General features: G+C 39.8%; 1 protein-coding gene across 1 annotated transcript in view; it reads left to right on the top strand.

Moving 5' to 3' along the window:
• The window catches only part of LOC114691799 (ATP-binding cassette sub-family G member 3-like), a 78,427-nt gene that overhangs the window by 47,530 nt on the left and 18,161 nt on the right, over positions 1-12,736 (top strand). The window contains exons 9-11 of the mRNA XM_037209250.1: positions 964-1,208; positions 4,245-4,327; positions 7,500-7,589. Coding sequence (XP_037065145.1) covers positions 964-1,208; positions 4,245-4,327; positions 7,500-7,589 — 418 coding nt within the window. The remainder of the gene's footprint in view (positions 1-963; positions 1,209-4,244; positions 4,328-7,499; positions 7,590-12,736) is intronic.

Raw genomic sequence — 12,736 nt, 5'->3', positions numbered from 1 at the left:
TTCCATGAGACTGGGCTCTAGGCAAGCCTGTAGGGCATTTTCTTGATTGGGGAGGGCCCAGCCCATGTGTGGGGCCATTCCTGGGCTGATGGTCCTGGTTCTATAAGAGAGCAGGCAGAGCAGGCCACAGGAAGCAAGCCAGTAAGCAGCACTCCTCCATGGCCTCTGCATCAGCTCCTGCCTCCAGATTCTTGTCCTGTTTGAGTTCCTGTCCTGACTTCCATCAGTGATGGACCACCATGTTGAAGTGTAAGTCAACCTCCCCTCCCCCCACCACATGTTTTTTTGGTCATGGTGTTTCATCACAGCAATAGAAACCATAACTAAGACACAGAGATATGTCATCATGCCTGGCTTTGTTTATAACATTTTAAAAACATGATACTTGGCAGTTTATACATTTGCATACACATTCACATGTGGCAGATAGCAGGGACCAGACTCTTACGTTGCAAAGTATAGATCCATAAGACAAGGAAGACTTTGTTAAGACTTGGGGTCCAGATGAGAAGAGGTCATTCCATTTGCTGTATCCATGGAATAATGAGAATAGTCAGGTCAGTTAGGGACAGTTTTCTAATCTGTTAAGTAATTACACAGGAGTAATTTTATTATGCTCAAAATGTGGTGGGCTGAAGATGTAAGTCAGCTGGTAGAGTCTTTGCCTCACTGGCAAAAAGCCTTGAGTTTGGTTGTAGTACCACATAACTGAGTGTGAAGTGCATGCCTATCATTGTAGCACCTGAGACAGACACAGAAGGACCTGCAGAAGTTAATGTCACCCTTGGCTTCACAGCAAATTTGAGGCCAGTCTAGGGTACATGAGACTGTCTCAAAACAAAACAAAACAAAAACAAACAACAACAAAAACCTGACACATAATTTATGTTATTCATGAAAAGTATCTCAGGAAAATTAGTTAAATTATTGTGTTTTTTGTCTTTCTCCATTTTTATCCCAAAGCCGACAAATACACGGAGCTTTCTGAGAGACAGCACCAAGTCACAGAAAAATTAGCCAATATGTATACCCAGTCCTCCTTATACAGAGAAATGAGAACTGAACTGGATCCACTCTTGGGGGAACAGAAGACAGAGGGGTGCTCAGTCTTGGAGGAGATCACATGTGTCACCCCTTTCTGGAATCAGCTTTGGTGGATTATCTGTCGTTCACTCAAAAGTTTCTGGAATTTTGCACGGATAATTCGGGTAATCTGATAAACTATTTGAATTGTATTGTGAAAAACTCTAGTGGTGTTTTTTCCCCCAGGGTACTCTTGAGCAGGGAGAAGTGAGAAGTAGGTAGATAGAAGTATAGAGGAGAGAGACAGAAACCCAGGATAGCCTCGGGAGGGCCTGGGTCAAAACCCAGCAGCCCCTTCTGTCTCTGCTAAAGGCTTTTAAAGGAACGCCAAGGGGTGGAGCAAAAGACCTCCCCCTAGCACAGCCAAGTGCAGAGCATCCCAGACACCTGGTGATCATGCACATGGTCAAGCCATCCCCTAATGCAGGCTTGCTGTGTAAAACAAGCACAGATCTCATTAGGAAGCTTTTGTGGGCTACCACAAAGTGGGAACAATTTGTTTCTGAGTCAGTCTACTTTAAGGTCACATTTATCTTCTACTTCTTTCCATGTACTTGTCATTCCCACTCAGCATATAGAAATAGTCAATAAAGCAAGTAGAATGTGATTAGCTTTTTATCTACAGAGAATATATTTAGTCATTGTTTTTTATTTAAAGGAACTCTAATGACTAATCCCAGTAGGAAATTTAATTCAGGAAAGTCAACATTAAGTTCAGCACACCTGGGAGTTCCTCACACCTGTCTACTTTAATTCACCAGTGCTTCCTACAAGTTCAAGGTCCAGGAATGAGTAAGGGAGTCAAAGGCTTTTGTCCTCCTATAACTTTTCATGTGGGTGGATGGATGGTAACTGAATAAACAGATAGCATGTCAGATGACAGAATGGACTTTGGAGAAAGTTTAAGTAGGAAGGGTGGATGTGAGGGGAAGGGGGTTGATCTGTAGTTGAAATCATGGGATGAGGAAACAGGGCCATTGATCCCCTCTGAGGGAGCCTGTGCATGCACTGCCTGAGAGATGAGCCCATTGCAGAGTGCTGTTTCCTTATTGGAGTCCAGTGTGAAAGCAGAAGCCACTCAGAGTGCAGTTCACACACAGATAGTGACTGGACTGAACAGTGCTCTTCCCTGTCAGCTGACTGGGAACTGGGAGGAAGTGAGGTTCCACTTTTCTTTAAACCTGCTCTGTAACAAGGATCATCATGCCTTAAGATTTTCTGTTATTTTAACATAAATGTCACACAGAAATGTGGTTCTTCCAGCTCACTGGGCCATCACTTATTCATTTATATTTATTTCATGATGTTGAGGAATCTGCTGTGTTAGTGTTTGATCCTGGGGCCTCAGCCATGAGAGGACAATCACTCTACCATGGACCTACATCCCTGTACCCGTAAACCAGAACTTATAATCAGTTCTGCTGTTAGTGTGTTGTTATTTACTCTCAGGAATTTAGTTTCTGCTGAATACTGAGTTCCTGTTGTTGGCTGCAATGAAACCACTTACTTCCTAACATGTGTGCTGCCCTTTTCACATTTCAATGTTGCTTCCTTCCCTGTGTGATGTGAATATTCTTATCATTTGAGTTATACTGTCAGTTGTTCCAAGCTGGAGCAACTGGTATTTGCTTATTTTCTTGGGATTTTATGTCATAAAAGTGGCATTTTTAAGTCCATTGTTTTTGGAAAAAAAAGATTTAATAGGACTGGATAAAAGTGAGTTACATTCATCAAATGGGATTCCTCATTGTTCAACAGTATGGAAATATCATGAGGTAAGTGTGTGTGTGTGTGTGTGTGTGTGTGTGTGTGTGTGTGTGTGTGTGTCTGTGTCTGTGTTAACCATGCTAGGAATTGAGGACTAATTTTTAAATTTTTTAATTTATTTTTTATGTATGGGTGTTTTGCCTGCATGTATATTTGTGCATCATAGACATTCCTATCAGGCCAGATAAAGGCACCAGATCTTCTGAAACTGGAGTTACAGAAGTTTGTTAGGGCCATTTGGGTGCTGGGAACTGAATCCCAGGTCCTCTGCAAGAGCAGCAAGTGCTCTTAACTGCTGAGCCTTATCTCCAAGCCCTGGGAATTTGGTTTCTAATTTATCAAGTTATGTGGGAGGATGCTTTCTTTTAGATCATAATATTCTACTTTTAAAACATCAGTAGAAGAAGAATAGATTCATTCATATAAGTTAAAGCATTATGTATGTAGCCTTACTCCTTTCCTAAGTGAAGCACCTTTTAAAGCCATTTTAACCCCAAACCAAAGCAGTGCAGGTCCTGGTGACTGTCTGCACGGACTGAGTGGATGGAGGTAGATGATGGTCTGGAGGAGTTGGCAACTTAGATGAGACTTGAGCACAGGCCACTCTGGCTGAGCAGCAGTGACAGAGATGAGGGGCAATGGGGCATCAGGTGACCCAGAGGACGCTGTCTGAACACTGTGGTGACAGCAATAGTGCTCGTTCCCACACAGGCACAGACTTCCCAGAGGTGACACAGGTGAGGACCAGCTCACCCCTTCTTAGCACACAAAATCCCACTGCCAGGAACTGGGTTGTGAGTCATTTTCAGTTTTGTTATTTGGTTTGCCCTTGAGGGGATCAGGGCTAGGTCTGGTGTCTGTTGTGCAGGGCTCTGCCACTGAGCTGTCCCCTGGCCTGGGTGAACTTATTTCTAACTAGAGTAAAGAAAGACTGAGTAAGTTCTTTAAAGCACTTGAAGTAGAAACTGCACATGTTCGCTGCACTAGAGTTGAGATCTCAGTTTAGGTGAACACTTTTGTCTCTTACTTTGGTTTGTCCCCTAACCTCCCCAGGTACCTGCATTCTCTCCACCCTGTGTCATCCATGTTTCAGAACCTGAACTGAGCCCTTCACTGGCCGTTCCTGGTGCAGCACTGGGAGAAGTCTTAGCTTTTCCAGGGTCTGTGCTGTCAGAGCCTCAGATTGCAGAGACCTTAGTTTTCAGTTTAACACACAAGCAGTCTATTAACATGTGTGTTTTATATTATTCTAGGGATTGTGGCCAAAATATAGTGTTTACCTCCCTGGAGAGACCTGAATATGAAGCTACATATCTTAAAATAATTGACATTGTATAGAATACTTTAGACTCCTAATGGAAATTTTTTGCTATTCCTCATTTTCTTTTTGAAAGCTAATTATCACAACCATACTCTCTGTGATTGTGGGTACCACTTTCCGTGTCCTTAGAAGTGATTGTACAGAAGCCCAGTCCAGGTAAGCCAATTTGAGTCCCTATTTTGAGAAAATGATCTCACTTTGTTCAAGTTTATCTAAATCCATTAAGAATTGGAAACTGTAACAAAAGCAGAGTAAACATTTGATTGTGTGATGGAGTGTGTTGGTACATTGAAGGCTGAGTGGAAGAACTCACTTTTTCACATGTGTTTGTGTGTAGATAGCATGAAGCTATACACACTACGCATTCACATTTTACCAGTTTTAGGGTATGGAGTAGATTCATGTTATGTGACCATCATCACACTCTAAATGTAAGGCATTTTAAAAAAATCTTCCTGAAGGGAATCCTGTAGCTCTGAAAGAAAATTCCCATACTACTGTGGCATCAACCATTCTACTTTCTGTCACTGAATATTACTAATGTGGGAACCCTGAATTGGAGTCACACTAGGATCTGTGTTTTCGTGTTTTGCTCTTGTTTGTTTTGACTGGCTTGTTTCCATTGGTGTGATGTCCTCAGGTTCATCAAAGTGTGGCATGTGTGTGGATTTCTTGGGCTCTGTAAGGCAGAATAATTGTCCAGGGTGTGTATGCTGTGTTGCTTCCCATTCATCTGTGGATGGAAATGTGGTTTGCTTTCACCTTTGGCTGCTATGAACCATGCTGCTGAGTGTGCAAGTACATTAGTTTGAGCCCTGACTTTTGTACTTCAAGGCAGTAAGCTTGAGTTGCCAAATCATAGGCCATTGGGTTAATTGTTTGAGGAACTGCTATCCTGTTTCTAACTCCACTGTACTATTTTATATCCTCACCAGCACAACCCAAGGGTTCCAGTACATCCACATCCTCACCCAGACTTATGTTATCTCTTGTTTTTAATAAGTTATTTAAGAAAAAATAAATCACAATTCATTGGATATTTTTATGAAGTGACTGCAATTTCTCATTTTAAATTGGAATGTTTTCTTTCCACTCCAAAATTATTCATTTCTTTACTTAATGTGTGAGGACATGTGTGACCTACAGCATGCATGTGAAGGCCAGAGGACAGTTTACAAGAGCTGACCCCTCCACCACATGGGTTTCAGGTACTCAAGGTCATCAAGCTTGGCGGCAGTCATCTTACCTGCTGAACCTTCTCACTGGCCCCTTAAGTTTTCCTTGCTGTTGAGTTACAGTGATTTTTGTTTCTGAGATGAGAATCCCAAACCAGATACATTATACATAGACATTTCGTCTCTTCTGTGTGTTGCCTTTTTATTCTGTTTATAATGCCTTGGTACATAAATGTTTTTAGTTTACCTAGTTGTTCATATTTTGTTGCTCTGGTGCTAATTTTCTTGAACATATTTGCTTTGTTTGATTGTGACTGTGGGGTAATAGGATGGGACTCAATTTTTCCTGATTCGTCTTATAGATGTCACTGTTGTGGTCATTGTCTAATTTGAGCTATAATGTGGCTTTTAAGATATCTTTTCATGTTAAATCTTTTTAATGGCTATAGCATGTTCCAAACATAGTATCTTATCAGGATCACAATTTTCAGAGTTTTCATTGTAATTTATGAGTGGCATACCAGTGTTTCTCAACTGGGTTCTCTGCTTGACACCCACAGCCTCAGGGCTCATCCTATTGGCCAGAGAGACTTGACCGTGAAGTTCTGTTGGCTTAGTGTTTGTGTGAATGTATGTGTGTGTGCATGTGTGTAAGTGAGTGTATATATATGTGTGTGTTGTTTGTTAAATGTCCAGGTTTGTGTGGGGTGCTCTCATGTGTATGTGAGTGTGTACATGTGCATGTTGGTGAGCATACATGTGTCTCCACATGGAGGTCAGAAGCTGATGCCAGGTTTTCCTTGATGACCCTCCACTCTGTTTTTCAAGGCAGGTCCCTCACTGGATCTAGAGCTCATTGACTTGGCCAGACTGGCTGGCTAATGAGCTCCAAGCATCTACCTCTGTACCCTTTATCACAGGATTTACAGATGAGAAGTACTGTGCCTGGGCACTTCTATATGTGTTCTAGGCATTTGAACTCAGATCCTCACAGCTGCATGGCAGACACGTTGCTGAATGGGCCAGCTCCATAGCCGCACAAATCTGTTTTGATGTGTGGAAAACAGCGATTAATTTTGAAGAAAAGAATAAACATAAAAATTACTTCTGTGAATTGCCTTCTGTGTGCATCAGAAGTTAGTCTGCGGTGAGGTGACTGGTCTATCTGTTTCCATCTGTCCTCTTTTCACCTTCCTGAAGGCCAAGGTCTGAATGCTTTCCAAATCTGCTTGTTTGTGCCCTGTGTAGATGGCACATTTTAACCCAGCAGAGCACAGACCAGATAGACAGTATAAACACTGTCACAGGAAGCATTCAGACATAAACTCTGAAAAACCTGATGTGCAAATGTTTGGAAAATGCAGACATAAAAAAAGATGTATTAGCCATTTCTTCCTATTATTTTTATAACTTGTGAAATGCCCTTAATTTGTATTTTTCACTTCCTCTGCTACCAATACTTTATAAGAAGTTGGACTTGTGACAATGGCCTTTATGTGTGGTTTATTTCTGTTGCCCTGATTAGTGGTTGATTCTTTTGGTTAGTGTGCTGGTTAGATTTTGTCAGCTTGGCACCAGCCAGAGTCCTGTGGGAAGAAGGAACCACAATTAAGGAAATTCATCTATCAGGTTGGCTTGTAGGCATATCTGTGGGACATTTCCTCGATTAGTGATGGGTATTGGAGGGGCCAGCTTGCTCCCCAAGGCTGGCTTATTCTGCTTTCTTATAAAAATTAGGACTACCAGCTCAGGGATGTACCACCTACAGTGGGCTGGGCCCTCCCTCATCCATCATTAATTAAGAAAATGCCTTACAACTGGATCCTATGGAGGCATTTTCTCAATTGAGGTTCCTTCCTTTCAGATAACCTTAGCTTGTGTCAAGTTGACATAAAACTAGCTAGTACAGCCTCCCCTTGAACTCAACTGACGGATGGTTGTGATCCACCATGTGGGTGCTGCCAACCAAACTTGAGTCCTTTGCAAGAGCAACAAACAGTCTTTACTGCTGAGCCATATATCTAATACTGCTATTTTTTTTAAGAATAGATATGTGTAATGTTATTTAATCTACTAAACAAGGTGTATCGGAAAAACAAAAAACATCATAATGTTGAGTTTACTGTTGTTTTTGCCTCATTCTCTCCTGGCAGAGCTGGCCTGCTCTTCATGGTCACCACCTTCCAGTGTATCTCAAGTGTGTCTTCCGGGGAGCTCTTCATGGTTGACAGGGATCGCTTTCTGTGAGTAATCCCTGCTCTAGAAGCAGGCATCAGGTTGTGGGTGATCTAATTAATTATATTCATAGATGGGCCTAGAATGTTGGCTCATGAATTACCAGTAATCCTCCTTTTTCTTGTTTATTTACTTGAAATAAGCAAATTATGAAATTTTGTGTTTATCATGTGGTATCATGATTTTTGAAGCATGTAAAGAGATTATTAATATTAACTGAAAATGGATGGGAAATCAAGAACACAGGTGTCTGCTGCTTAGAGAAAGTTTCAAAATTGGGGTGAGATCCTCAGCTCTCAGTGCTGCAGACAATGCAGTAGTAGTAGGACTGAATGTAACAGGAAATTCATGACCCCCAAAGAAGGATGACAGGGGTTCCACAGAGCTTAAGTATGGTGGGTTCAGCAGCACATTGGAGTTGGAGAGGCACAACTGCACAAGAATGAGAGTCTCCTCTTGATGGGGGCTGGAAAGAGCCAGATAGCAGCTGAATATAAAAGGGCTGTTTATCTCCTGTGCTTTGTAAACAGGGAAGAACCTTTTCCCTGTTGGCCTATATTTCAGAGTCACTGCTCTCAAAGATGGCCAAGATTTGCCTCCAAGTACATGCCAAGGAGAGGAGTCCTCAGAGATGAGCTGAGGGCCTCGCTTAGTAGTCAAAGAATGCTTGATTTGTGTGCCTGAAACCCTGTGTTAGATTCACGGTACCACAAACCCTGAGCATGGCTGTTTTTCTGTAATCCCAGCATTTGGGGCCAGGGTAGAGGCAGGAGGATGGTCATTCTTAGCTACATATGGAATTTAAGGTTCCTTGCACTGGTGACATTGTATCAAAAAAAGGTCAGAGATACAATGAAGACACTGGAGGGGAAGAGCTTGGGATCTTGAAGGCCAGGAAGGGAAAGAATCAGGTTTGGTATCTGGTGAAGATTAGCAGTTGTAAAGAGAGATTATTGAAGAAGTACATCTGTGTGTAGATATAACAGACTTATTAAATAAGATACACAGAGCCAAATGCAGAGTTAAAAGTCCAAAAGGTCAGAGCAGTAGCTAAGAGCTGAGACTAAAAACCCTTTCTTACCCCTCACTGCCAATGTCGTCCTTCCCCTCAGGAAGAGACCTACTTCCTATGTGTCTGTCTTTTTATTGACTTTATGTTCTGCCTTCTCATTGGTTGTAAAACCAACCACATGACCTCCTCATCACTGACTGTCTGTACAGACCTCCAGGTCTTCTATGGTTGGTATTGAGATTAAAGGCGTGTGTCTCCATGCTGGTGGTATCCTTGAACACACAGAGATCTATCTGTCATGTGGTCAGGATTAAAGGTGTGCGCCACCACTGCCTGGCTCTTGCTATGGCTTGCTATTAGCTCTGACCCCCAGGCAACTTTATTTATTAACATACAAATAAAATCACATTTCAGTACAAATAAAATTTCACCATATTTCCCCTTTTCTATTTTAATAAAAAGAAAAAAGGAAAAAAGTTGTAACTAATATAAGAAAAACTATACACAAAAGTACAATAACTATATACCATATAAATAAGCAATAAATACTTAAACAATGTCTAGTCCATTTGCATTTGACAAATTCAGAGAAAATAATTCCATTATCTATCCTATTTTGCTAAGTCCAAATTGTACCTGATTCACTTTCTATTCTAATTTATATTACTAACAGAACTATCTTATAATGTCTTTCAAATTTATACACTTATACCTCTTTAGTGAGTGTCTTTTCTAAAATTCTTAACAAGGAAAACTATAACTATCTAAACTTTAACTATAACTAACTAATCTCCAACTCCCTCAGAGACCCAAGAAGAAAATATTACCTAACAAAAATAAAAACAGGAAGTGCACGCAAGCAGCTTCCAAAAAAAAAAAAAAAAAAAAAAAAGAAAGAAAGAAAGAAAAGAAAAGAAAAAGAAAAAAATGTGAGTTGACAGAAACAGCCAGCTGCCTGGACAGTCACCTGAGGTTTCTCCGCAGTGTTGGGGCATCATCTTCAACCTAGAGTCTTAGAGTATCTGACAGACTCATTTGTGAAGTAGGATGTACACAAGGTCAACAGTTTGACCTCATATTGGGTGAGAGCAGTCCATGTACCAGAAACACCTGAATTCCACTGGTGTCATGTCATGATTCAGGATTTTAAATTCTGGAAATTGTTGATGTTTCTTTAATTCAGCTGTCCATTCTTCTTGGCTGTGTGTGTGTGTGTGTGTGTGTGTGTGTGTGTGTGTGTGTGTGTCTTCATCTCAGCATCCCGTTCTTCTCCATATCCCTCTATTAAATGCCAGTCTACTATTGAGACGTTAGACTCTGTCATCTTAGTTATTCTTCAAAAACAACTGTTTCAGCTGCTGTTCTACTGCACATCAGAAGCCATCGGCCCACTTCCTGTTCAGCTGCCTTCAAAGAAAATGGCACTGTACCTTTTCTGCATGGCAAAGGCCACTTCAGGGATGGTGCCATATTGTCCTAGCCTCAGAAGATGCTTTTTGATAAAGCCACAATCACACTTGTCTTGGCAAGAATCAGTAGTCCTTTGTTTCATGTCCCATCTGTCCATTTTGTCCTGTTTGTCAGCAGTTGATTCTAGGATACTTTGTTGTCCAGTGGCTAACTTTTGCCACAATGAAAGAAACTTCACATGCAGTTTCTTCAATGTCCATATTTTCTCTGAAGTAGATTGGTACTGCCAGGAGCCAACATATCTCATAGTCATAACAGAAAAGAAAAATTTCTAACTTATTAAAACATTTTAAATGCCATATTCTGTAGATCTCTGAAGGGCTTGAAGATGACCTGTCTATCTAAAATATATCTGTTCGATCTTGAAAACATACCTAATATGACTACAAGTTCTATTGTCATGTCTATCTACTAACTTTCATTTCTTTATATCCTAATAGTTGGTAATAATAACATTCAAGGATCAGCAAATTTCATTACATTGTTAAATGAACAGTATAAATACAATATCTTGAACAAGATTAGAAATATATGTATGGCATTTTCTAACAATATCAATCTCAATATAATTTGTATACAATATAAAAAAATCCAATCCAATGTAAAGTATTTAAAACTAGTAATTGTCTTTAAAAAAAAAAAAAACCATGAACCTTAAATCTAATCTTCTTTGCTTATCCCTTTTCCTAACCCTTGACAACAACTTGTAACCAACCCTCCTAAACAATGAAAATTATCCCAGACCCCAAACCCATTAAAAGGCAAGAAAAGGACCCGCCCCATACTACCTCTTTGGGAATGTGGGCTTTGTATTCTTAAAATTGCTTCCTGCTGGGGATGGGCGAAGGTATCTTTATTCTGAAATTTTTTTGGGGGGGTTAATTGTCAAATTGTAGGAAAGGTAGCTATATCCTTTGCTATCCAGTCTGTGCATAATGCCAAAGCTCAGGGTTTATCTCAAGTCCTTATTCAAGTAGTGTTTGAAATTGGATCATCTCAGCTAGCCATCTCAAAATTGATCTGAGCACTTTGTAGTCCAAAGCTGAGCTGTAGATGATGGTTGTCAGCTTAGTGGTATTATTATTGTCCATGTGGAATTATTGTTGTTGTGGGGCCCCATCTTCTTTCTTGAGACTTCAGTTGATGTTTGGACTGGCTGTGATTTCCTGCAGAAAACTGATAAGAGACTCAAACACAAAGCCATGTATAGGCAGCTAATTGAAGCATTTTTTTAGAATTAGTTAATATTCTAAATGACCATTATTATCTTAACAAAGTTTAAAATGTATATATATACATATATATATTAATCATGTAAATTTTGATATAAATTCATACTTTAAGAAAACTTTAAAGAATCAGAATAGAATCAAAAAATTGATTTTAGTAGTAATAGAATAATCCCTTAATTAATTTGGTTTCTCTCCTGTCCCATATCAGAAGATGGCTCTTCCTTATTGCATGATGCAACATGTTGGAGTTTAAAGGCGAGAGCCATTCTCCAACTTTAAAGCCAGCTTTAAATTTTAATTGAACTGGGACTACAAGAAGACCAATAGTGTTAAATTTCTTTGGAGAAGAACAGAAACAAACATTTAGGAAGACTTATGAAATTTTGTAGATGATATACCAATAGGCCATTTTATTCTTTTTCTTGGGAAAGATGATTTGTCCTTTTTTTTCAGTTGTCTCATTTGTCCAGTTTCTTCAGATTCCTTAACCTTCATTCTCCTAAAAGACAAAAAAAAAATCTTTTCCCCAAACTAATTTTGGGGAGGTTCCCTTTTGGCAAGTTATATCTGATTAAATGAAAAGGCATGTGTTAATTTACATTGGATGGTCATGCTGGTTGATGAACTATCACCTCCTCTAATTAAGAGGTCTCTCTTGTTCAAATCAAACCTTTATCAATTTTGATGGTATCCACAGCTTATTTTCTCCTGTAGAAACAAAAGCAAAACCTCGTCCCCAACATAACACATATCCTGGTTTCCATTCTGAGGTCATCACATCCTTATAGTATATAGGCTGATTTAATGCTGTTGTTTTTTTTCTATTATCCAATGTCTCTCTGCAGCTGTTGTTCCTTTCTCATTAGCACTGAGAAAATTCAAAGTTAGAAGAGCATTATGCAGTCTCTTTCTGGGGGCTTTTGTCACCCCTTTCTGTTTATTTACCATATCCTTTGTAGTTCTGTTTGATCTTTCTATAACTGCTTGACCTGTAGGATTATGTGGTATACCTGTAATATGCTTTATATTGTAATAAGCAAAAAACTGTTTCATTTAAACACAGACATATGCTGGAACATTGTCAGTTTTAATTTGTGCAGGTATACCCATGATGGCCATAACTTCTAGCAAAAGAGTGATTACAGAATTAGCTTTTTCAGAACTCAATGCAGCTGACCATTGAAATCCTGAATAAGTATCAATGGTATGGTGTACATATTTCAGTTTTCCAAATTCTGAAAAGTGAAACACATCCATCTGCCAGATTTCATTCCTCCGAGTACCCTTTGTGTTACATCCTGCTGGCAATGGTATCTGATTGTAAAAGGAAGAAGTAGGACATTTCCTTCCAATTTCCTTGGCTTGTTGCCAGGTTTGGAAAAATCCTTTTGTAAACCTTTACTATTGACATGATGTTCTTTATGAAATTCTGAGGCCTCTA

Source organism: Peromyscus leucopus, chromosome 10, assembly GCF_004664715.2.
Source record: "Peromyscus leucopus breed LL Stock chromosome 10, UCI_PerLeu_2.1, whole genome shotgun sequence".
In the NCBI taxonomy this organism is placed as follows: domain Eukaryota; kingdom Metazoa; phylum Chordata; class Mammalia; order Rodentia; family Cricetidae; genus Peromyscus; species Peromyscus leucopus.
This window is presented reverse-complemented; position numbering and strand designations above follow the sequence as displayed.